Source organism: Pristis pectinata, chromosome 15 (assembly GCF_009764475.1).
Source record: "Pristis pectinata isolate sPriPec2 chromosome 15, sPriPec2.1.pri, whole genome shotgun sequence".
Taxonomy (NCBI): domain Eukaryota; kingdom Metazoa; phylum Chordata; class Chondrichthyes; order Rhinopristiformes; family Pristidae; genus Pristis; species Pristis pectinata.
This window is the reverse complement of record NC_067419.1, coordinates 37452814-37477196: the sequence shown is the minus strand read 5'-3', so window position 1 is coordinate 37477196 and position 24383 is coordinate 37452814. Positions and strand designations below refer to the sequence as shown.

The 24383-nt window shown below is 37.3% G+C and overlaps 2 protein-coding genes across 4 annotated transcripts in view; one reads left to right on the top strand and one right to left on the bottom strand.

Moving 5' to 3' along the window:
- The window catches only part of LOC127578633 (uncharacterized), a 54970-nt gene that overhangs the window by 25599 nt on the left and 4988 nt on the right, over positions 1–24383 (top strand). The gene's annotated exons all lie outside the window — the stretch shown is intronic.
- The window catches only part of ano6 (anoctamin 6), a 107010-nt gene continuing 89431 nt past the window's right edge, over positions 6805–24383 (bottom strand). For all 3 annotated transcript variants that reach the window (XM_052030820.1, XM_052030818.1, XM_052030819.1), the window contains 5 exons: positions 24146–24273; positions 19953–20158; positions 18226–18437; positions 14766–14871; positions 6805–10830 (listed from right to left, as the gene is read on the bottom strand). In XM_052030820.1, the coding sequence (XP_051886780.1) occupies positions 10621–10830; positions 14766–14871; positions 18226–18437; positions 19953–20158; positions 24146–24273 (862 nt within the window). In that variant the 3' untranslated portion in view covers positions 6805–10620. The remainder of the gene's footprint in view (positions 10831–14765; positions 14872–18225; positions 18438–19952; positions 20159–24145; positions 24274–24383) is intronic.

The following is a 24383-nucleotide window of genomic DNA, read 5'->3' as shown; positions in this document are numbered from 1 at the left end:
AAACGCATTCTTCAGTCTATATAAAACCAATAAAGGATGTAATAGACATAATCCCCTAACATGCAGTAAGTAATGTCAGTGCTACTATATAATTAAATCCTCCAAGCCCAGCTTTATTCATCTATCCAGAGAAATATGCACATCCTTTTAATTTGTCAGTTCTATCCAGCTCTTGTTCATTTTTGTTATAAAACTCAAGAACATAGGGGCAATACTGCACATTGTTAGGAAGAGATATAGAGGTGCTAATGCAAGAGATGTATCAGAGAATGATAATCTTCTTTGAATATAACACCACCTTCCAGTGAAACCAATGGTACAAACCTCAGGGATGGAGATAGTGAAAGAGGATGACTGAAATCTCACAGATGAAGAGTTACAATTGATTCATAAGTAGCAATGTTTATGTGCCTTCACATATGTGTTAATATGGGAATAGATATGTGATCATAAACCAAAATTATAAATTGCAGCAGTAATAAGGGACTTGGCATTAAAAACAATTAAAGCTCACATCCACTTCAAGCAATTTAAATATAGGAAGATTGCCTTTGGTTTATTTACCTCTAATTTTATGTAAAAATGGGTACCTTTGTTTTTCTCAATTTATCCTTAGCCACCCACTTTCGGCATAATACGCTTGATATTCGGGATGATAATATTTCTCTTTTCCAAGGTATTCTGTCTTAAAATTATTGTTCTTTCTTCCACCTGCAAACTTCACATGGTGGGGCAGAACCTGCATGTATAGTCAGCAACAGAGCATTACAGAATCTCAACTAGCCATAGTATGGTTGCAGATTTAAGCATCTCAAGAACATTTAGGGTCACAGAGCACAGAAACAGGCTCTTCAGCTCACTGAAACCACAACCATGAAAAACCCATTTACACTGATCCCTCTCTAATCCCATTTTACTCTCCATCAACTCCCCCCATCCCCCTGAACTATACCCTAGGGGTAACTTACAGTGGCCAATTAACCTAACAACCCACAAATCTTTGGGATGTGGGAGAAAATGGGAGTGGACTGAGCAAACATGCGAACTCAACACAGCACTGGAGGTCAGGAATAAACCTGAGTTGCTGGAGTTGTGAGGCAGCAGGTCTACTAGCTGCCACTTTATATAGTAAATTTGAAGAAGAACAGTAGGTAAGCATTAGTTCCAGTCATTTCGAGTAAGTAAATGTGACTTGGGAGGAAAAGCAAGCAGCTACCCAGGACTCCACCCTTGAAAGTGCTCAAACAGCTTGCAAAATAAATTGGTAGATTCCCAAATGGGAGTTGGGGGAGCGGCTAATTGATGATTGATGAGCAAGAGCAAAATGTTTTTGTGAACATCTTCCTCCAGAGTTATCTTACTTGCACCACTGAACTTCTCAAAATGTAGTGAGCGTACAAGGGAGCAAGTGGCATTTATTCAGAATCCAAAAGAAGGACATGAATAGTTTTATTTCTAAACACTATAACCAGAGCTGTCCAGAAATCGGATTTCAAAGATGTCCATCACTGTTCAAGAAAGTTTTGTTGAGTTTCCCATTCTTCACAAATGGTCTGTTGAAAACATCATGTAACTTACTTAGCATACAGCTATAGTATGAGAAGGAATAGCTGATGCAACTTGCTGCCTTTGATGTCTGTGCCCTGACCAAATTACCTGTTATCTTCTGCACTTATCACTGCACTAATTTAGTTTTCATCAGGGACTGAGCTTTTTCTGGTCAGATGTATACAACCAGCCTGGTAATCAATTGTATGTGCATAAAGCATTAGTCTGCTCTATTTTCCTCAGTGAAATCACTTATCATTTCAGGATATTACTGGAAAGCAATCATAGGCTTATCAACAGCATGTAGCTTCCTTAAGTTCTCCCCATTCCCTCCACAATCATCTCTAATTCAAAACTATTTAGTGTTAGCATAAAGCGTTTTTCAGATAGCTAAATCTATTTACAGAATGCAAAATAAAAGCTCTGAAGAAACACCTGAGAATCACCTCTCAGCCTAAAAGGACAAGCCCCAGATGTAAACTGGCGGAGTAGATTTGCTCTTTAAGTAGTGCTTCTGCAGGATCTGTGCACATTGTTGCACCTTGCTTTGGTGGGTTTATTTGTGATTGGTTGGTGGTTGGATCAGACAAATTTGACAAGGGTTGAAAAGACCGTGGTATGTGCTTTTGCATTCCATCCGTTTAAAAAAAACTTGACGTTTCGGATTGGAAACGTAAAGCTATAGCATATTGGACATGAACAATGGGTAGAAAAACAATATCTATATTTGGTGAGGGGGGCATGAAATATAGAATATAGAACAGCACAGGAACAGGCCCTTTGGCCCACCATGTCTGTGCTGATGATGATGTTGATCTAACTAATCCCATTTGTCTGCACATGATCCCTATTCCTCTATTCCCTGCCTGTTCATGTTTAACTGTGCTGATGAAAATAAAACTTAGTTGTCCTTCTTTAATTAGCTCAGATAGATATTGCTAATGTGATTCATGCCGGGGTACAGACACAGCAATCAAATCATAAAAAAAGTGTTTCTGATTTTGACTGTCTGCATTCTCTCCTCGGCCACCTTTGCATCTGACTGTTACATTTCATTTTGGTATCATTGGCCTTCATTGCAATTTTAATGTTTTTCCTGGTGTTTTTGCAGCCTAAATCACTACCATCTGTTTCACATCTTGACCACCTGCATGGACTGACCCAAGTATGTGGTCCATTCCTATTAGTTTTGAGTCTTAGTGCATTACCTGGCTCTAGCTTATGAGTTCCAGCACTTTTGTTAGCAACCATTCAAGAATTAGCAAGTCAAGGTGAGAGGGAACCAAATAACAACTGTTTAAAAAAAAATTAAGAAAGAAGTTCAAACTCAGAGTTCAAGTAGCTTATTGTAAATTACCACAGGTTTGGCCTTTGAGTTAATAATGTCATCTGAGCTCATCAATTAAATTACCAACTGTGTGGTTAAATGGAGCACAGTTTAGTGTTGTCATCTACTTGCTATCTGATTGTATTTCATTGCAGTATGAATTTGACAAATGCAATGTTTGCTGTCTAAGTGCCCTGTGACTGATCTGGTCTAAGTGACCGGGTTATCATGCAACAGACCAACATGAAAATATCTCTTGAAACATGAAAGAACACACTCCTTTAAATGAATGCATTGTGCATTTCTAGCCTATTACGTTCACGACAGAATCTTCACAAATATGATTGTCAACAAAATTGTTGTTTATTTTGATAATGCATTTTCTCACAGTCATCCTACTTCTGCAAGTAGATGAAAGTATCTTCTGTACTTGTTTTTCATAGTTACTGCAGACACCAAAGCACTATAATACCTTCTGTAACCAGAGTGTGGAGCTGATGCACTGGGCAAAAGCACAACTGAGTAATTGGGCTCATTTAACCACCTTTCTGGTTTCTACATGCACCCCCTAGAGTTCAAACAGGCACCTGCTGTTCATACACACATTTTGTGAGGTAAATCATACTGGATGCCGTTATAAATGATGGGTTCAGTATAGTGCAGTAAACATCCAGCAGATGTACACAGTACTTGACAGTCAGTAAAAACTGACTTGTCAACGGCACTACCATTTTGGAGCTCAGTGGTTCAGCTAAAGCCCTCTTTTCTTCTCTTAACTGATGAATTAGCAGTAGAAAGGAAAACCTCACCTACCATCATTGCTATGTAAAGGCATTGCCTATTCATGGGCTTATAGATCAGTTGCTGATTGTTCTGCTTACTTAGTACAATATTACAAGTGTCAGGTGCTTTATGCAGTTGTTTCAAGTTATAGAAGTCCAGAGGGAGTGATGTACTAGATGCTGAAACACTCTTTGGTGACATGCGCACAACCAGTTGCTTCCAGTTATAGGTGTTCCCTTTGGTATATATCATTATGGAAGAATGAGCAGGGGGAATGGAGAGGAGGGGAAGCTGTTGAAAAAGGAAAACTGGGAGAAGGGGAAAGAAGGCTCTCATAAAGATTAGCACCACTGTTTTACCAGATGTCTTTCCCTACTAATAAAACATTTTCTTTAAAGTACAATTAGTCCATCAGGACATTTACAGCTACAAAGCAACTGAAGTAAAACTGTTCATTTTTAATGAAGCAAGTGTTTTCAAAAAAAAGACAAATAAAAAAATGTAAATATTTTATTCCTAATTATTGATGTTCTTTGGTGAATGATGAAGTATGTTCAATAATTGTACATATAATACTAGAACAAAATAGATTCTATCTATGGCTTCATGACAAGATTTAAAAGAGAAATTACTTATCAAGATATGTTAATCATTCTTAACAAAATTAACATGCTTCAGCTATATATTTGTTCAGCCATACATTGAATTCTAACTCATTCAACTAAAATCATAGCCACTTGACAACTTTATCGGTATATCATTTTGCTTAAACAATAAATACGTTCTCTTAAAAGTTGGATGCAAACTCATAAAACTAAAAAATGATATAGTTACTCATCAGAGTTTAACGCACATGAATATTAGATTAAAATTATGCACAAATGAATCGATTGCTCTCCCAATAACACAAATATATTGTGGAGTTTCCCTTTCAATCAATGCTTTTATGGTGAGAAAGAGTTAGCTGTAAAAATAACTAGTTTATGCATTAACAATCCACAATTTCTTCCCATCTTTTAATCTATAGTTGTAACAGATGTGGTCCAAAAAGAATTTGATATTGTTTCAATTTTGAACCAGAAGTTATGTCACAGCCAAGGATGATATTTTCTTCTTATCATATTCTAGGGATTTTCATAAAATATCTGCATTGTGCAATTCCAGCTTTGTGTAAAATTGCACATTTCAATGAGAGCACAATATAAGGTTAATAGTTGTGTACGACTCCTATATCAGTCAGTCTTCTGACTTCAAAGGATAAATATGAAAAGAAATCTGCATTTGTGTTATGTTTTGCAGCCACTGAGTACTTTATGGCCAATTAAGTACCTTTCAAATATTAGAACTGTTGTAATACAGGAAACGTGATGGCCAATTTAAATCATGAGCTCCCACAAACAGCATTGTGATATTGACTGGAAAATCCACTTTGGCAATGCTGAGTGAGGGGTAAATATTGACCTGGAAACCAGGGATAACTCCCATGCATTTGTACAGAATAGTGTCATGATAGGCCTTGGGTTTAATGTTTCATCCAAAAGACAAAATGAAAAATGCATTCTATTTTGATAAATGTGTAATACAAATTGATTACAGGAATGAAGATAAAGTCAACCAATCAGAAGTCATCACTGGGCCAAATTCTGCAGTTAATGGTGAACAATGTCACTTATTACATTTTGCCTTTCCCAAGACTTTATAATCAAAGTTCCTATTAGTCAACTATCCAAAATGGCACAGTGCCCCCTGCGTAGGATCTGAAACTTGTGTAAACAATGCAACATATTGCACACCTCCATAACCAATTAAACTGAAGAGCTGTTAATGAATATTGCATAGGCTGAACCAGGAAGTATAAAAGTATTGAATTCTATGTCATCAGATACAGAAATGAGAAGGAAAGTAAGATTGGCTCAAGAAGAAAAAGATAGAAATAAAAAATACGTTAAGATTCCATTAATTAAAATCAGAAGTAATGAGACTCCACACTTGTTGGATTTTAATTTTAGTACCAGAGTGATTATTTGGCAGCAACTAAGATGAAACATTATTAAAAGAGTACTCACTCTTTCAATAGTGAATGGACAAACCTAAACTTTTCTAGTGATTTTGGCATGCATGCATTTGGTGAGTTTGAAGTGTATGCTTCTGTTAAGTAAAGCTACTTCTTGTCAATCCATTTATTTGAATGATGAATCTCTTGGCAGCACTGGATTTATCCACTTATCTGTGAATGTGTGGTAGCTGGAAGTTGCTGTCCAATTTACATAATCATAATGGTGAGCTCAGTACTAAGGTCTCATTAGGATTTTTATCATAAAATCTGGTGCAGCAATTATATCTCTTCATGCTGCTAAATTGGCACTTAAAAACAGAACTGACAAAAAAATCTTTAATCCAGCTATTGTAAGGTATAATTGCACCTAATAGATTACAAAATGCAAAAATGCCAATTTACCTACAAGTTGCAGCGTTCATAAGGGAGGACTCAGAACTAAAGAGATGACCACTTCTGAACTATGTTCTTCAAATGTCGCACTTATAAACAACAGAAACCCCCATGGACTCAGGTTTGAATAGTTAATTCTACTAAACATTTATATGAGTTATGTTATGAACTTGCTTTTAAATAATTTAATGGTAAGTGGAATTCTTGAGCTGATACAAAAGAAGTGCTCTGAAGAATTGATAACCATTGATCATTTAAAGGGACAATCAGATACTATTTCTGTTGAATTAAAACTGGATTGAACCTATTTTTAGAATGTTAATATATCTTTAAATATGAAACAGTACACTTTACAGTAGCTTATTAGTGAAAGATTATCCTGTGCTTCACACTCATCAATGACATTCATAAAGTATGTTTCAGAGACCAATAGAATATAAGACCCCCTTGTGTTCAAACCACCCATTTAGTATTTTACAAAATTCTGCTCCCCCAATCCATTTGATGGTAACAACAATAAATTTGGCCTCTGAAAGATTCTCCTTAATAGATAGAAAATTATTAGTTTTAATTAACATATAAAATTATAAAAATACAAATTATAATGTTGTTGTTGCCTAACAGTAATATCAATGATGGCATATATACCTGTATCTATGCCATTACATGTTTAATGATGTAGGCAGTACATCTGTAGTGATTTGCCTTTATTAACTTTTATTTATTTAAGAACATGATTTTATAATGACAACGGAAATGTGTTATTTTGCAGTCTATGTAAAATGTTTTAAGTTGGAGAAATTTACAGATGTTATTTCATTATGATATAAAAGTTATGTACAAAGGGCATACAGTGCACAGATAAGGTTATATATTCTGACATTCAAAGCAAAAGCATGTGCTGAAAATTATTCACAGATAACTTCCTTTCTGGTAAATATTTCATAGGATGATTTCTCAGTTTTTTTGAACAGATGTGTGATTGTACCCATTACAATTAACATTAACCATGATTAAAGAGAGTGAACTGATTAACTTCCTGAGTGAAGTTTGGTTGTCCCCAAGCAACCAAGGAATAGTAGCCTTTTATAAAATGGGTGTGTTGGAAGTGATGTATTGAAAGTGATGCGTTGAAACTTCCATTGTCTTGAATAGTATCCAGTCATCTGACAGGAAGTGCACATATTTCCTTGGAGTCACTTTTTGTTTTGGATGGAATCTCTGTTTTGTTCTGGAAGCCATTAATTATATTTCTCTATTGTCCCATAATCAGCTTCATGTCAAATGGCTTTTTGTTAGCGTTATACAGTGGCTCTGAGATATTTATTGATCATCTATCATCATGGTTATCAATCCTTAATCAACGCACATAGCACAAAGATAACATGGTCAGTGAAACACAGCCACCACTATTGGTAGTATAATATTGCAAAGCTCTTCAAATTCTCCTTTGAAGGAATAGTACTGAAGATTACTTTCCCTCGAGCTTATCATGCATAATTTGCTCAAGCATAATTTTGGCAAATTATCTGCAGAAACCCTGAAAAAAACATCTGTAAACTTTCTGCCAAGTTATGACAGACAAGCTAAAGCATCTACAGAAATCCATTCCCATTGCTCTGATCACTTCTTTGATTAGGTTCTTTTAAAATTATTTGCTCTGAAGTAATTATTACAGTCCAATCTAGTACTTCAACATGTTAAAATTGAAGTCAATAGGAATTGGGGGGTAGGGATAAACTCTCCAGTCACTGTTCATACCTTTTCTGCAGGAGTTCCACTATACCACATTCCAGGTCTTATCATCTTCAACTGGTTTGTCAATGGCCATTATATTGTCAGGAGTGGATACCTTCACTCCATTTGTAAGTACAGGAGTGGGAATGTTTATTGATGATTGTACAGCATTCAGTTCCATTTGTCACTCTTCAGAAAATGATGCAGTTTGTACCTGCATGCAGCAAACCTGGACAACATTCAGATTTGTCCTGATACTGTAAGTGTAAATAGCATTCATACCTTACACAATGCAATCAATAATACTCCAAGAGCGAACCAGCCTTTTTTTCCTGGAATTAAAGGGCATTCCCATTGTGATATCTGGGAATCACCACTGATCAGAACCTTGACAGGATCAGATACATAAAAGACTGACTCCAAGAACAGGTCACAGCTTGGGTGATGTATGGTAAGTGACTCATCTCCTGAGTCTCAAAGCCTTTCCACCATTTGTAAGACACAAGTCAGGAGTGTGGTGGAGCATTTCCCCCTTTGCCCAAATAAGCACAGCTGTAACATATTAAGGCAGTTCAACCATACAGGGCAAAGCAACCCCTTGATCAGTACCCAATCCAGCACATTAAGCATTTGCTTATTTTGCTACTGGGGTATCATGACTGCAGAATGTAACATCTGCAAGACAAGCTGCAGAATCTCACCTAACCTTTAACAGCATCTCCAAAATCTGTGATCTGTACTATCTAGAAGAACAAGAGAAAATGGTGCATTGGAGTATTGCTATCTGCAGATTCCCCTCCCAACTTATCTACCATCCTGACTATTTCTTCATTATCGATGGGTCCAACAACCTACCAAACAGCATCTTTGCCACAAGTACTGCAACATTTCAAAAGGATGGCTCACTATTGCCTTCTCAAGGGTAAATGGTGACTTTGTTGATGAGTACCAGATGAATGAATAAAACAAAACTAACTACCAGCAAACAAAAAAATACATCATTCCTTGCTTATGTCTCCATCCACCACCCAATTTTATAAGGTTTCCTCATGATTTTAAAATGTTTAAACATCTTTTAATGGACATATTTTACTCCTGTTTTTCACAAACATATTTTTACATTAGGAGCAGGACATGGTATATAAAAATGCTTTCATATTGTTTTGCTTTCTCCTTAGGCTTTTCACATAAAGGACAATATGGCTTTTATTTAGTTTACATTGTTAATTAAAAATTTTAAAAAAACACATCAGGCATATACTGAACTCCCTTTGTTGCTGGACTGTCAGGACCAGCAGACAAAACTAAAAAGTCTATTGATCCCTGCCAAGTCATCAGTACACAGAATGATGCACAGACCATCATAATGGGAGGACATTATTATAAAAATGATATATTGTGTATATATAATATTTATATACATATGAAAAGAACAGTTATTAGCAAGAGGACTTCAGAATGCAAAGTATTACCCTCCAGAATACTGTGCTGCTTTAATATCATTGCAACACCACCAGACTTATCACTGCTGGTCACTGAAAGTTTAAATCCCATCACATCCAAATAGATTTAGATAATAGCCTATATCTTACAACCATAGACACCACAGCTAGGAGCATGGACTCAGAATAAGGGGACAACCACTTGGAAAAGAAATGAGAAGGAATTCCTTTACTCAGAGGATTGTAACTATATTGAATTCTCTATCCTATAGGTTGGTGGATAATCAGTCACTGAGTATATTCAAGACTCAAACTGATAGATCTTTAGACACTTAAGGTAAATCAAGGAACATGAGGATTCAATCTGAAAGTGAAGCTGAGGTAGAATTTCAGCCATGATTTCATTGAATAATAGAGGTGGTTTAAGAAGTTCCTGCTCCTATTCCTAATGCCTTGTAGTTTGGACATAAACTTGACTGAAAGTTTTAATAAAAGCCCCAACCTGATCTATAGTACACTGATCCAACTTTCAGGGGTAACCCATTGAACTCTTGGTGCTGTTTGGCATGACTGGAAATCAAATGTTGACTCCAGAGTGGCTTAAAAGTGCAACCATTGTGGTTTAAAACTCTTTAGGGTCTCACAATTCCCTAGGCAAATGGCACGAATAGAATGGTAATAATCTTAAATGCCATGACCATATTGTTAACTAGATTCTGAATGACCAAATGGTCAAAATAGGAGAAACCACTTATATCATCCATTCAGTTAGCATATCAAATATCTGGAATTATACTTTACTCATGCACTCAGTAATTTCTACATATGACAGGATTGCTGGTAGAGTGCAGACTTCAAAAAATATCATCAGTCTTCTCCCAGAACTGTTCCTTCACTTAGAAAATCCTCCTATATCTGCTGGGACACATTATCCTACCAGCTGTGGAACATCTGGCAACATGGCAATGTCATTCATTTTTTCCCAATTTTCAGTTGAAAATTATCAGAAAATATGGAACTACTTTCCATATTTGTTCACAGCCTTCTTATTTGTACAAGAATTTCCCCGATTATAAAAGAGTTCTAAAATTCTGTTTTCCATTAAGTGCAATAATAGTAAAATAACTTTTCTATGGACTACTGAAACAGCTTGAACAATTGTATAGTCTAAATGTAACAAGATAAAATTCAGTGGAACAAATAGAAAACGAACCATAAGGTATTTACAGATAACTAAAAAAGATTCTCTCTTAGGAATCAAACAGATTAGAATTTAAAGAAATTCCCAGTTAAAAAAATGTACATTAAAGAAAACAATTTTGCGCAACAGTTATTTATACGTCCATGTCTTGGCCTTTCAGGCTTATTGAACCTTTTATTAAGTTTCTGGTTGCATCTGTCATTTTGTTGTGCCAAGCTGTAAGGTGAGATTCATGCAGAATCTTCTGTGTTAAATACTTCTCACGCTTAATTTTCTCTTTAATATGTTCTGGAACATCAGGAATCCAGTACGACACAAGGAATTTCACCCCAAATACAATGTGCTGAAAAATAGTAAAAACGAATCACGATTAAAAACTGTTTCTTGCTTTGTAATAATGTAGCAAAGCTGCCTGCAACATAAACTGCTTCATACATGGAACCTTATGATCATGTATTTACTCAACATTGTTTTTTTCCACGTACTACTTTTTAAATTTTGTCCTGATGTTTTCACACCAAATATTCCTCCTCCCAAATAGTTAGTCCAAGATCCACATAGGCATTATATCCTGTCAAACCTAAATGAAATTTTGCCTTGAAAATAGCCCAATAGGAAGATCTATAGGGCTTCTCTGCTCTCTCAACTCACTCCTTCCCTCTCTCTAACCAACAAAGGAAAGGAAGAGCAAGAATGCTGACAGATAAATTCAAATCTATACAAAAGCCTTAAAAATAGGCCCCAGTTCCACCATGAACCATTAGCATTATCTATGTAATGGCAAGCATATCTAGGAGTTTAACATACATACACCTGAATGAAAGAATTCCCAAATTTCCTCATGAATCTTTGTCACCTTGCTCTGCACAGAGTCCAGGAGAAGTGAATGAACTTGAGTTACCTAGGATTTGAGCCGGGGAAAATGGCTCGTGGATCCTAAACCTGTTTAAAGCATGTGAATGGAGATTTTATAATTGCAAGGAAGAATAAGTAATATAGAACATAAAACAGTACTGCACAGGAACAGGCCCTTTGGCCCATGATGATGTGACAAACTAATTAAGCTAACAACATCTAATCCCTTCTGCCTAAACATGGTCCATCTCCCTCCATTTTCTGCACATTCATGTGCTTGTCTAAGATACTCTTAAATGCCTCTATTGTATCTGTCTCCACCACCACCCCTGGCAGTGCATTCCAGTCGCCCACCACTCTGTGTAAAAAAAAATTGCTCTACACATCCCCTTTGAACTTTCCCCCTCTCATCTTAAATGCATGGTCTCTAGTATCTGACATTTTGACCCTGGGAAAAAGATACCGCCTGTCTCCTCATCTATTGCCTCTCTATCAGGTCTCCCCTTAGCCTCTGCCGCTCCAGAGAAAACAACCCTAGATTATCCAACCTCTCCTTATAGGACGTGCCCTCTAATCCAGGCGGCATCCAGGTAAACCTCTTCTGCACCTTCTCCAAAGCCTCCACATCCTTCCTATAATGGGCAACCAGAACTGAATGCAATACTCCAGATGTGGCCTAACCAGAGTTTTATAAAGTTGCAGTTTTATTAATTATTTGTGTTTGCAGTAATGCTTTCAATGGTTTAAAAGTGTTTTCAGGTGGGTTTATTTTTTACTTGTTTATTTCACTTTTAATGCTTTTTGAATGTTTCTGAATGTCACATATTCAGAAGCACTGAACAAAACCATTGCTTTGACAGGTGGGAGAGCTGGGGTGTGACTTGGCTGTCAAAAGGTTCCTCAGCAGTTCTTTCAACAGTGCTTGCTGTGGCCTGCCATTGTCACCTGATTATGCCGCATAAGGTCCTGGCACCTTATGCTGTTCTTTGCAAACAACACATTTAGGTGCAGGACTATTGTGTATCTCAGCAGCAAGTGTGGATGGTGATCTTTGGTCCAGAAAGAAGACAACAAAAGAATAAGTGAAAGAGGGATATAAAGTGTTGCAGCATGTGTGAGAAGGACTTTTAGAGATATATTCAGAGATGACGAGGAAGTGTGGTAATTTTCCAATTAATCCTCCCATCAGTCACTATTTGGAGGGTGTGCAGTTATCATTCCTCACTCAACTTGGCAGGCAGTGTGGAAAAACTTATAACAGTGCATGATACTATGCATTCTGAAAGAGCTAACAAGAACTGACAGCTTCCCTTTTTATCCCCCCGCTTCTTCCCTTTGCTTTCTCTACCTCTTTCCCTTCTATCACTTGCTCCTTTCGTGTTTTCTGATTTTTCTCTCAACATTCTGTTCCTTTGTGTCGTCTTGCACTTCCTTTTCTTTCACCGTCATATTTATTTTCTGCCACTGTCCTTTCACTCTCACTCCTGCAGCATATTTCTTTGATTTCAATGAAATGAATTTTTATCTCTCACATTAGTTTTTTTTCTTATCTTTCTCACTCTTGGTTAGCTTTATTTGGAGAGAAATTTGTCACTGAAGCAAGCAAAGACACAAAAACTGGAGGGACCAGATGACAAAATAAAAATGGACATTGCCGCCAACAACTGAATGTGCGTAAGAGGCAGGAGCTGACAAAGTCAAAATCTATGCATGTCCAGAATAGCTCCCACGAAGTAAGATGATATGGTTTAGAAACCATGAGATGCTCTTAAGTCATTGCTGCACTTTCCAGTGGATAGCATTACAAATTACATACCAGTCAGGTCCTTAAGCAACTGAAACTCAGATCTGAATATCAAATAGGCTAATTTGCTTCAGGGAAAATAACGTGGGTGTATCACTCTCTCTTAAGATCTCTAATGCCAGTTGCATGTCACATGTATTTCAACATTCAATATTTTCTCCAAATAATACACAAACAGCAATTCAATAAGTTGGCAAACTTTGAACAAGAATTCAGATGAATGCTTGGCGATTTGAATATAAAAGTAGGGAGATTATACTTCAGTAATATGAAGCATTAGTGTGAGATCACATCTGGAGTACTGTGCAGAGTACTGGTCTTTTTGAAGGAAGGATATTAACACGGTTCAGAGAAGGTTTACTCAACTAATATCTTGAATGGGTCTTACAATCATAAATCTCACCAAAATGCTTTGAGAGAAGGTTAAGCTAAACCCTGGTGCTGAACCAGCTGTTATAGCTGTCACACAACTTGAATTTAAATACATTCAAGAACTACTAAAAATTAAATACATTTAAATTGAAAATTAAATAAGTTAAACAAGTAAATACTTAAGCAATTTAAAATAACTCAATTAAATGAGTGAGCAAATGGGAGTAGCTCTGATGGGAATCATGGTCAGCAGGGCCTGTTTCTGTTCTGTACGATTCTATGACTCTAAATACAATAGACATACAAGATCCTGGGGACTTGATTGACAGGGTGTATGTGAAGAGGATGTTTCCTCTTGTGGGAGAATCTACAGCTAGGGGTCACTGTTTAAAAATAAGTAATCACACACTTAAGACAGATAAAGCAAATCTTTTTCTCTCAGAAGTTCATGATCCTTTGGAACTCTCCCTCCAAGGGTGAGTCTTTGAATCTTCTTAAGGCAGAGCTAGACAGGTTCATGATAAACAAGGGGGTGTAAGGTTACCTTGCAAAGACTGGAATGTTGAGTTGAAGTAGCTATCAGATCAGCCATGAAGTTTTAATATTGGCGCAGCCTCAAGAGGCTCGTGATCCACTCCTGCTCCTAATTCATACATTCATAATTACTTTGGGAAAATCAGGATGTGCACCATCAGGATCATTGACCCTGATCCTGATCGTGCGCATCTCCTAGCATGGGTTATTAAGAAAAGCTTGAATAACCCATCAATGCATTTTTCCATAAAATGTCCATTTCACCTCTATTCAAATAAAAACATATGCTTTCTATGCTATACTTAAGCATACCATATTGAAATAATATTTTATTGTGATGAATCAAATTATATTTATTTCCACAATGCACATCCAGTCTTCATGAATCACCACTCATTTAGGGCTGATGGTGACCGTGCAAATCTGTTAAAAAATTTGCATGTCAAAGATTATAATTCAAATGTAAAATAATATTTATTGCTCAAAAAAGGAATAATTTATTCCAGAACTTAATCATTATATATTCCAGAACTTAGTCATGATGCAACCAAGAGGACAAGAATACTCTTGTCATGACAGGCAGACACAAGTATTCCTTCCTGTATATGAAAGGTTCTTACTTGCAACAGTATTCCACTTATTGACACTGGAGCAACATCATCCATTAAACTACATTCATTACACTTGTAAATATAAGCCAAAATAATCCTCACCTCTGTAACAATAATAAATGCTAGCTTGGCAGCCATTATATGCCAGAAATAAAGGCTATGGTGATACTCCAGAGGATGTCCGGGAGGATATCTGAGGTCACGGTACCTGCCAGAGAATGAAAACCACTGGGTCAGTTGAAACGCTTTCAAAATGTTACACATATAAACCTCTTTCCATCTGAAAACTGCATAATATCAAAGATTGTTAATAATACAATTATGGTTAAAGCCATTGAGGTGTCTGCCCAATCAAACTGTTATGGGAAACAAAATCCAAACTCCCTCCAATTTTGCTTGCAGCATCTATACGTTTTTTTTGGTTTAGATTTGCGGTAATGTGCATTGTAAGTTTGTTTGCTATTGTGGCTGCCAAAAAGCACGAAAATAATGACATGAAATTTCTGCAAATTTCCTTACTGCCCACAGTCACCAGTTGACTACCTGCTACATCCAATCTTAGCCGGAGGAGGTTCTCTGCCATGAACACCTGGACAGAAGCCAGCTCCCCATTTGATCAATAAGACCCGACAAATATCCATCCTATCAAAATGCTTTGAGAGATTTAAACACACCCCCAGGTTGAACTTGATGTAAAGACTATCAAACAGTTTGAATACAAACACATTTAACATATTAAAAATTAAATATTTTAAAATTAATAAAAAAACATTTAAAATTAAATTCAAACAATTGGAGAGGGTGCAGAAGAGGTTTACCAGGATGTTGCCTGGATGAAAGAGTATTAGCTATAAGGAGAGGTTAGACATACTTGAATTGTTTTCTCTGGAGCATTGGAAGCTGCAGTGAGACTTGATCTAAGTTTATAAAATTATGAAAGGCATAGATAGGGTAGATAGTCAAAGTCTCTTTCCTAGGGTAGAAATGTCAAAGACTTGAGGGCATAGCTTTAGTGAGAGAGGGGGAACGTTTAAGGGAGATGTGTGGGGCAAGTTTTGTTTTTACCCAGAGAGTGATGGGTGCCTGGAATGGGCTGCCAGGAGTGGTGGTGGAAGCAGACAAGATAGTGGTACTTAAGAGGCATTTAGACAGACACAAAAACATGAAGGGAATGGAGGGATATTTATTTATGTACAGGCAGATAGGATTAGTTTCATTTGACATCATGGTTGACACAGATATCATGGGCTGAAGGGCCTGTTCCTGTGCTGCACTGTTCAATTAAAACAGTTAAATAAATACAAATTGTCTGCAAGTTTGAATCTCACTCACTGAAATGGAGTCACTGAACCTGTACAATATCAAGTCCAGTGTCAGAGCACAGTGGGTGTGACAGCAGCACCCAGCTGGGCAGAAGCTTGGGACTTTTGCTCCCATGCATATGTGGGTGGGAGTCCCAAACTGCAGGCTGTTCAACAGAAATTTTAGGACATTGTTTTGATAGCAATACTGTAAAGCATTTTTGAACATGTCAAAATTTGACCTCTTCTGACTTATGTGACTCAATGTTACAGTAATGTAACAATCTGATTATCCTACAGGACTCATTCTATCACCTGGCTTTCCTGAAGTAGAGCCTTCCATAAGAATTCCCAATATGCCTTCCTGTTATCTGGAGGTCAGCAAGTGTCTCAGGATCACTTGCCTACAATGAAAGTCGAATCAAGCTGACAGAATCTCAGATCTATTCTTCTGTCACCTAGAAGTATTCTCTTTGCTGTTACTTCATAACATTTACACGTGTATTCTGAGCACAGGTTGCTTGGATAAAAGAGAGTCCACCACATTGCAACTTCATTAGTACCTGAATACTTAACCATTTTAATTATTCCACTTATTAAATAGTAAATTGACGTAGTAAGCTTCAGACATTCAATATTCAACCTCAACCTTGAAAATTGACTAGTTGATGTTAGCACCTCTTGTGGCATGAGTTGCAATCACTGGAAGAGGAAGAGCAATTTGCTAGAGATTTAGAGGTGAAAATCAAAGGGATAAGAAATCACCTTTCTTGATTGCACAACTGCATTACAACGGCTTTAATTTTCACACAGGTCAAGTACATAGCTATCTGTTTAAAAACAGTAGTTTAGTTTTGAATATTTTGGAGGGAGGCCAGCTGAGTGTCTGACACACTAGGAAACCTAACACCATGATCAGGAAGTACCTTAGAGCAGTCTGCTATGTAACTTTATTAGAAGTGTAGTGGTAGCCCCATTTAGGTGTGCTTGCTTTGATATTTTAGTGGTCTAATGGTGTTGAGAAATTGCTATTGATCAGAAAGAATAAGGCATCCTTTGAATCTTACCTTCTTAACTTTTACTAACAAAGAAGGAGGCCATTCAGCCCAATAGGTCCATTCCAGCTCATGAGGAGCAGTCCCAAATAAGTTGCAGGAGTACATAGAAGTAAGAAGGGGAGTGGTTCACTTCATTAGTACCTGAATACTTAACCATTTTAATTATTTTCAACATTCAAATGAATGTTGTTGGTTTAATGAGAGGTCAAAGTGATAAAAAATCTGAAATAGGAATCTATCTAATTCAAAGGAGGCAGAATTGAGGCCAATGGACTAATTGGGGTAGGTCAGGCATTGAAATCTTTGAAAGGATCTGTGAGCTTCTATTTTTTTTAAAAGTGTTTCTATTTTTTTTAAAAGTGTTTCTATTTTAACCCATGTTGTCCAGATTCTTGGGCCTTGGGAAACCCAGTAAGTAAAAGGAGATAAAAAAGCTAAATCTATCAGGCAAATGAAAAACCATCATGGGACTCAGGAAATGCTTCCTCTAGGTTAAAGAAGCTTACCTGGAAACATCCCAACCCCTCCATGATCTTCCTTCAACCCCAGTGCCCCCATCACTGACACAGAACATCTGACCCACCACTAACATATGTCAGTGATAATAAACCTGATTCTGATTTACCTCTGAACTACACTGTGATCACTCCTAATTCTTCAAAGCATGTTCCATCCCCTACAACCCTGTTACCTCATTCAATCTCCGTCTCCCACAACCACGAAACTCAGTTTCTCTTGAGCTGGTTCCTTCATTGCCAGAGGAGATCAGTCCTGGGGCAGATCAGTTGAGGAGCCAAATGGCCTACTCCTGTTTATATTTTCTTATGTTCTTGTGCCAGCGAAGTTGTCAATATGGCTGGCCTCCAGACAGGGAAACTTGCATGTGCAGTTTTACAGCCTTAACCCCTCTCCCCTATTCTGAAACCTCAACTTAATGAATATCAGGGTCCAAACTTCCATCAAAAGAGATATAAACTTGGAGCCATCTCAACCCTGGAAAATTTCAATGGTTCATGTGATAGATGATTTGACCTGATGTGCAGGGGATCACAGACATTTCAAAGTCATCATCACATCATTACCAATTCACTTTTCAGCAAAAGTAAAGCTGGCCAGAGATTTAGACAATTCACAGTGTGTACTGTGAGATGTGCTCCTGCAATTTGTGGGGGATTTGTTTATTATAGTAATAGGAGTACTAACCTGCAGGTGGTATCGTTTTCAGGGTCAAACCATGAAGGTAAGTTGATGGGTTTGCTGATATTACTGAAGTCAGCGATTCTGAAAACAGAGAGAGTACTATTGATGTAACCACGCATCGTTGGGCTGCTATACTCGCCATAGGGCTGTACTGATAGTGTCCAGTAGTAAACAAGCCTGGGTATCATATCAGAAGTAAATGCAATGATCAATGCCTATAAACAAAAAAAAACTATGTATCACTTTAAATGATCAACTACAAAACAAATCAATGCAAAACATAAATGGCTTACCTATATTCTTCTTCTATAAAACTTGCTTAGCTCTTATTAAATATAAAGCAATGAATACCTCAAAGAGAGTCACATTTTAGTTATAATCCCTAGTCTCAATTGCATCTGTAAGGAAACTTTACAGTTTTGTGCAGTGTAGTTAACAATGTTTCGTTTTCCTACAATTTTATTTCCTTTTCTCCTAAACATAGAAACATATGCTGGGGTTCTGAAAACAACAGCCGCCCTTCAGAATCTTGCCCAAGTACTGATGTGGAATTTACATGCTCCCTTTCCAGAAAATATCACAAGAATAGGATGGGCCATTTTTAGAATCATGGAAATATACAGAAAAGAAACGAACCCTTAGAGCCCACCTCGTCCATGTCGACTGTGATGCTGTCTACCCTAATCCCACTTGCCCACATTAAACCCATATCCCTCTACTCCTTTCCTATCCAAGTACCTGTTATAATAGTATCTGCCTTCACTACCTCCTCTGGCAGCTCGTTCAAAATATTCACCACCTTCTGTGTGAAAAAACCTATCCCTCAGATCTTCTTTAAATTTCTCCCATCTTGTCTTAAACCTTTGCCCTCTAGTTCTAGACTCCCCTACCCTGGGAAAAAGATTCTAATTATATATCCCCCTATTTATGGCCCCCATAATTTTATAAATCTCTCTTAAGGTCATCCTTCCTACATTCTAGTGAGAATACACCCACCTATCCAATCTTTCCTTATAACTACAGCCCTCCATCCTGGTGAATGTCTTCTACATTCTCCCTACTGCTACCATATCCTCTCTATATCGTAACAACCAGAACTGTACACGATACTCCAAGTGCAGTCTAACTAATGTTTTGAACAGCTGCAATATGACATCCCAACTCTCTTCTACAATGCTTCAGCCTATGAAGGCAAGCATACCAAATGCCTTTTTCACTACCCTATCCACCTGTGTTGCCACTTTCAGGGAGTTATGGACTTGCAACCTAACGTCTCTCTCTGTACATCAATGCTCATGTCCCTGCCATTTACTGTTCTGTACCTATCAATGATATTTTAATGATCTGTGGACATGGACCTCAAGTAGCTTTGGTTCTACACACCACACCCAGGGGAGATATTATCCCTGCCTCCACCTCTTGAGCTCTGAAAGAAGCTTGCATGTTTCAATGAGATCACCAATCATTTATCTAAACCCCAGAAAGTATAAACTCAGTCTGTTTAATCTTCTCTCATAGAACAATCCCTCCCATCCTGGGGATTTAGTCCACTATTTTCTTCATTACAATCATTTTGCTTGCATTAAATGTTGGTAAGTTCCCATCACAGATTCAGTATTAATTTTCTGAAGGAATCTGCCATGCTATCCTCTTCCACTAAGACAAATAAGACAAAATAATTGTTCAACATATCCACCATTTCCTCATCCTGACTCAAAGACTCCACTCACATTTGTCACAGCAGCAAAAATAGCCACTCCGTTTAGGATTGGCAGCCAGGCTCCAATGTCTTGTGCTTTGACTGGGAGAATGCGTCGAAACTGAGTGGTTATTTTCCATGCATCTACTCGAATTTCAATGATGTTATTGATCAGTGCCAGCAGGGGTGCCAGGGGAAATGATGCCACAAAGATTGTGGCAAATCCAAACTGTATCACTGTAAAAGGAACAAAAATCTAAAGTGAATTCTTACTGCCCAAACAAATGTTTGCAGTTTTCTTATATCTCTGTTTGGTAGAGAATGCCAGGAAATGTTCTGATAGTCCAGAACCAAAATAACAGATTCATGGCACATGACTGTCTTGCATTTAAATCCTATTCTTGGTTAATCTGGACAGTCCTGGAATTAAACGTGTATAGGGAGTTCCCCACTCTGCTGTGCAAGGCTGGATTTGGGATCATTTAGAAAAATAGTAAAACAGTACTTCTATAGCCCACAGATTTTGCAGAGCTAATAGATTCTGTCTATTTAATCTTTTGAAAATGTTAGTTATAGGTGGAATTTTATCTATATCCAAAATATTCTATATAAAAATTCAACAACTTGACCTGAGAAATTATATTTGAAAAGACTGTCCATAATTCACCAACATTCCACTTTAAAATCAACTGCACACTTCAAAGAACTTATGGCATTATGGGTACAGTTGTACAGTGGAATTTTACTAGATTGGTAATCCAGAGGCTTGGACTAACAATCCCAAGAGTTCAAATCTCATCCTTTAACAATTGGAGAATTTTAAATTTAGATAACTAAATGAAAATTATAATGTAATATCAGTTAAGGTAACAATGAATCTGTCAATTTGCTATATAAAAGCATCTGCCCACACCCTTCATATACAACCCCCACTCCATGTGCCATGCTTATTTTTATGGAAACAAATTGTAAAAGTGGAATTCACAACATTTTTCAAAATTATCAGTAGTAAAATGTTACTGAGAGTGTGACAATGCTCAGAAACAATTCTAGCACAATGTGCGGAGAGAGCAGCATGCACAATAAGAATGCAAACCCTCACACAGTTAAATGAAATTGGGAAGAGCTCCTACTTAGACTATTCTTGCTATTTAAAACAAAATATAATCTGCAAAACTTGTAACTATCATTTTGCAGTTGTTACATATTTTCTATGTTTCTTATTTTATAAAGTTGTTTGGAAATTTAATATGTTAAGGCAAGGCAAGTATATTTAAAAGATTAATAAAATAAGCTTCGTGTGATTTCAATTTTTTTCACCATGAAAACCAATCTCTACAGGCTTACAGAAAAATTTAATAGGGCATTTAAAATTTAAGGTTGCATTTCTTTTACCTTTTACATGGACATGCAAGATAAAACATCTTGTACCTCCCAGTGCTGCAAATTGGGAGGTATGTTCTGTATATTCATTGATAGCATGGTAGTGCTGTTGATAGTGAGGAGGGTGGAATTTGCTAAAGAATGATATTGATCAGTTGGTAAGATGGGCAGAGACATGGCAGATGGAGTTTAATCCTGAAGAAAGCAGAGTGATAGATTTTGGGAGGACAAATAAAGCTAAGATAAACACAAGGATCCTAGGAATGTGTAGGGTTTGCATGTTCTCCCTGTGGCCATGTGGGTTTCCCATAGGTGCTTTGGTTTTCTTCTGCATCCTAAGAATGTGTAGATTGGTGCATTGAATGGCTGCTGTGGATTGTCCCTGGTGTGTGTGGGTGGTAGAATCTGGGGTGATCTGATAGGAAAATGGGGAGAAAAAAATAGGATTGGTGTACTTGATGGTCAGCATGTTCTCAGTGGGCCAAAGGATTCCTGAAGACAACAATACAAATAGATAAGGTGGTTAAGAAGGCATACAAGATATACAGGTATATCTTCATATACAAACACCTTCATTAGGCAGGGCACAGAATATAAGAGCAGGAGGTTATGGTACAATTAGATAAATCATTAGTTAGGTCACAGCTGAAGTACTGTGTGCAGTTCTGGTCACTGTGTTATAAAAGGATAGGATTGAACCGAAGGTGAAGAAGAGAGGATACACCAGGATGTTGACTGGGATGGAGCATTTCAGCTATGAGGAGAGGCTGAGAGGTGGGGTCTGTTTTCTATGAAGTGCAGAAGTGAGAGGATGTGCTGAGGTAAAGATATTTGGAGTCTGTAACACAATATAGACAAGTGTTGCAGAATTTAGTAAATGGAGTCTAATGTAGAAAAGAGTGAGGTCATGCACTTTGGTGGGGAAAATCAAAAGGCAGTTATTATCCAAATAGAGAGAGGGACCACTAATGAGTGGAGTTCAGATGGATCTAGATTCTGGTGCATGAAAAACAAAAAAGTTAGCATACAATTGCAGCAAGTATTTAAGAAGACAAATTGCATCTTGCCCTTTATTGCTATGTGTTTAGAGTTTAAAAGTAGAATAAACTACAGTTTTGGTCCCTTTGTTTAAGAAAGACCATACTAATATTGGAGGCAGTCCAGAAGTGATTCACTTGGCTAACTCCTAGGGTGAGAGAGTTATCCTATCACAAACGGATAAAAACAGATCTATAATTTTTGGCATTTACAAGAACTAGGAGTAATATTATTAAAATATATGAGGTCCAAAGGAGGGTAAAACAAAGTAGATGTTGAGATGTTCCTCCTAATGGGAGATTCTTGAACAAGGGAGCATAGGTACAAAGGTGCAGTCATTTAAAACTGAGGTGTGCAGCAATTTATTCTCACACAGGATGGTGAATCTCTGGAATTCTCTTCCCCACCGGGCTGTGGAGGCCAGATCATTGGGGTTATTTAAAGGGAAGGTGGCTAAATTTTTGAGAGATTGGGGAATTGAGGGCTATGTGGAACTGGCACTGAAGGGGAGTTGAGGCCTGGGTCAGATCAGCCTTGATCAAAGTGAACAATGGTGCCATCTTAAGGAGCAAGTGTCTACACCCGTTTCTCCTTTCTTGTGAGAAGGCTGAAGGTTGACCTGATTGAGGAATACAAAATGATGAGGGGCATGGATAGGGTAGGGAGAAACTTTTCCCTTTAGCGACATGTCTACGAGTAGACGGTAAGTTTTAAGGTAAGAGTAGGAGATTTAGAGGGGATTTGAGGAAATATCTGTTTCACTTGGATGGTGGTTGAAAACTGGAATGCATTACTTGAGGGGGTGGTGTACACTCTCACATTTAAGAATCATTTAGATGAGCATTTAAAATTCCAAGAATTATAGAAGGCTACAGGCCAAGTGCTGGAAAATGGGATTAATATAGATAGGTACTTGATGACCAGTAAGGACATGGTGGGCCATGTTTCTGTGCTGTATAACTCAAGGACTCCAACTGTTAATGGAACAGCTTTGAAAATTATTATACTTAGATCAATGTTGTCATCTGCTGGCAGAAACATGGCACTACACTAATCATTAAAATAAGTCAATGGAGGCCAAAAGTTCTCTGCATGGTCTTCCTTTGATAAATGTCAGTATTTTTGTTCATGATATAATAATTATAAGAGACATCGTCTACCTGAATGTTTCTATCAGATATCAAAGAAACACATGGAGGAATTGTTCACACCCAGCCCTGGGTTGCCTATCATTAAAGTTAATGCGTGAGACATCATGGATTGGAAGCGTTTAGATTTCAACATCACTTCCAGATACATGGGGAATGTAGAAGCATAAAACTTACTCGGATTTGAGAGACTTGTGAAATGGAAGAATTACCTGAGCATTATTAAGTAAAATGCACAAGCAGATTAAATTCTTTTAAGAGAACAATCCATTTGAATATTCCTTGTGGGTTTCCATATAATTGCTTTCATCTGACTCACAGGTAGAGGAGCTGACTTGGACAAGTGTTCCCTATGGTTATTCAATCTCATCTCCTACACACCAATATATGATATTTGATCTCAGGTTCAAATGGTGGAACCTATCAATGACGCTTAATGTAAATGAACCAGCTCTAAGCGTTATGCATTATCTTTAATTACCCCAAAGCAGCAATAAGTGGGAATAATTCAAATGGAAGTTGTTATTATTGTAACTCACTCTTGAAGGTGAAACAATTCAATGAAAAAAAGGCTTAAAGTAACGGAAGAAGTATTTCAGTTGATGCCAATTAAATATGAAGCTTTTTAGTAATTATGACATTTATAAAAACGCACCCATTTCAAGGTATTCGTAAAACAAGCCCAACTTCGATATGGGCTGCAGCTGATAGTCTTGTTCCCATCTGGGGATTACATTTTCAGAACTTTTTGTCTGGCAACGACTTATAAGATTCTTTAACCACCTGTACAAAGAACAATAAGGAGTTGGTAACTAGTTAAAGTTTTCAGACGAATAAATTGGTAAATTGGTATATTATTGTCACATGTACCCAGGTACAGTGAAAAACTTGTC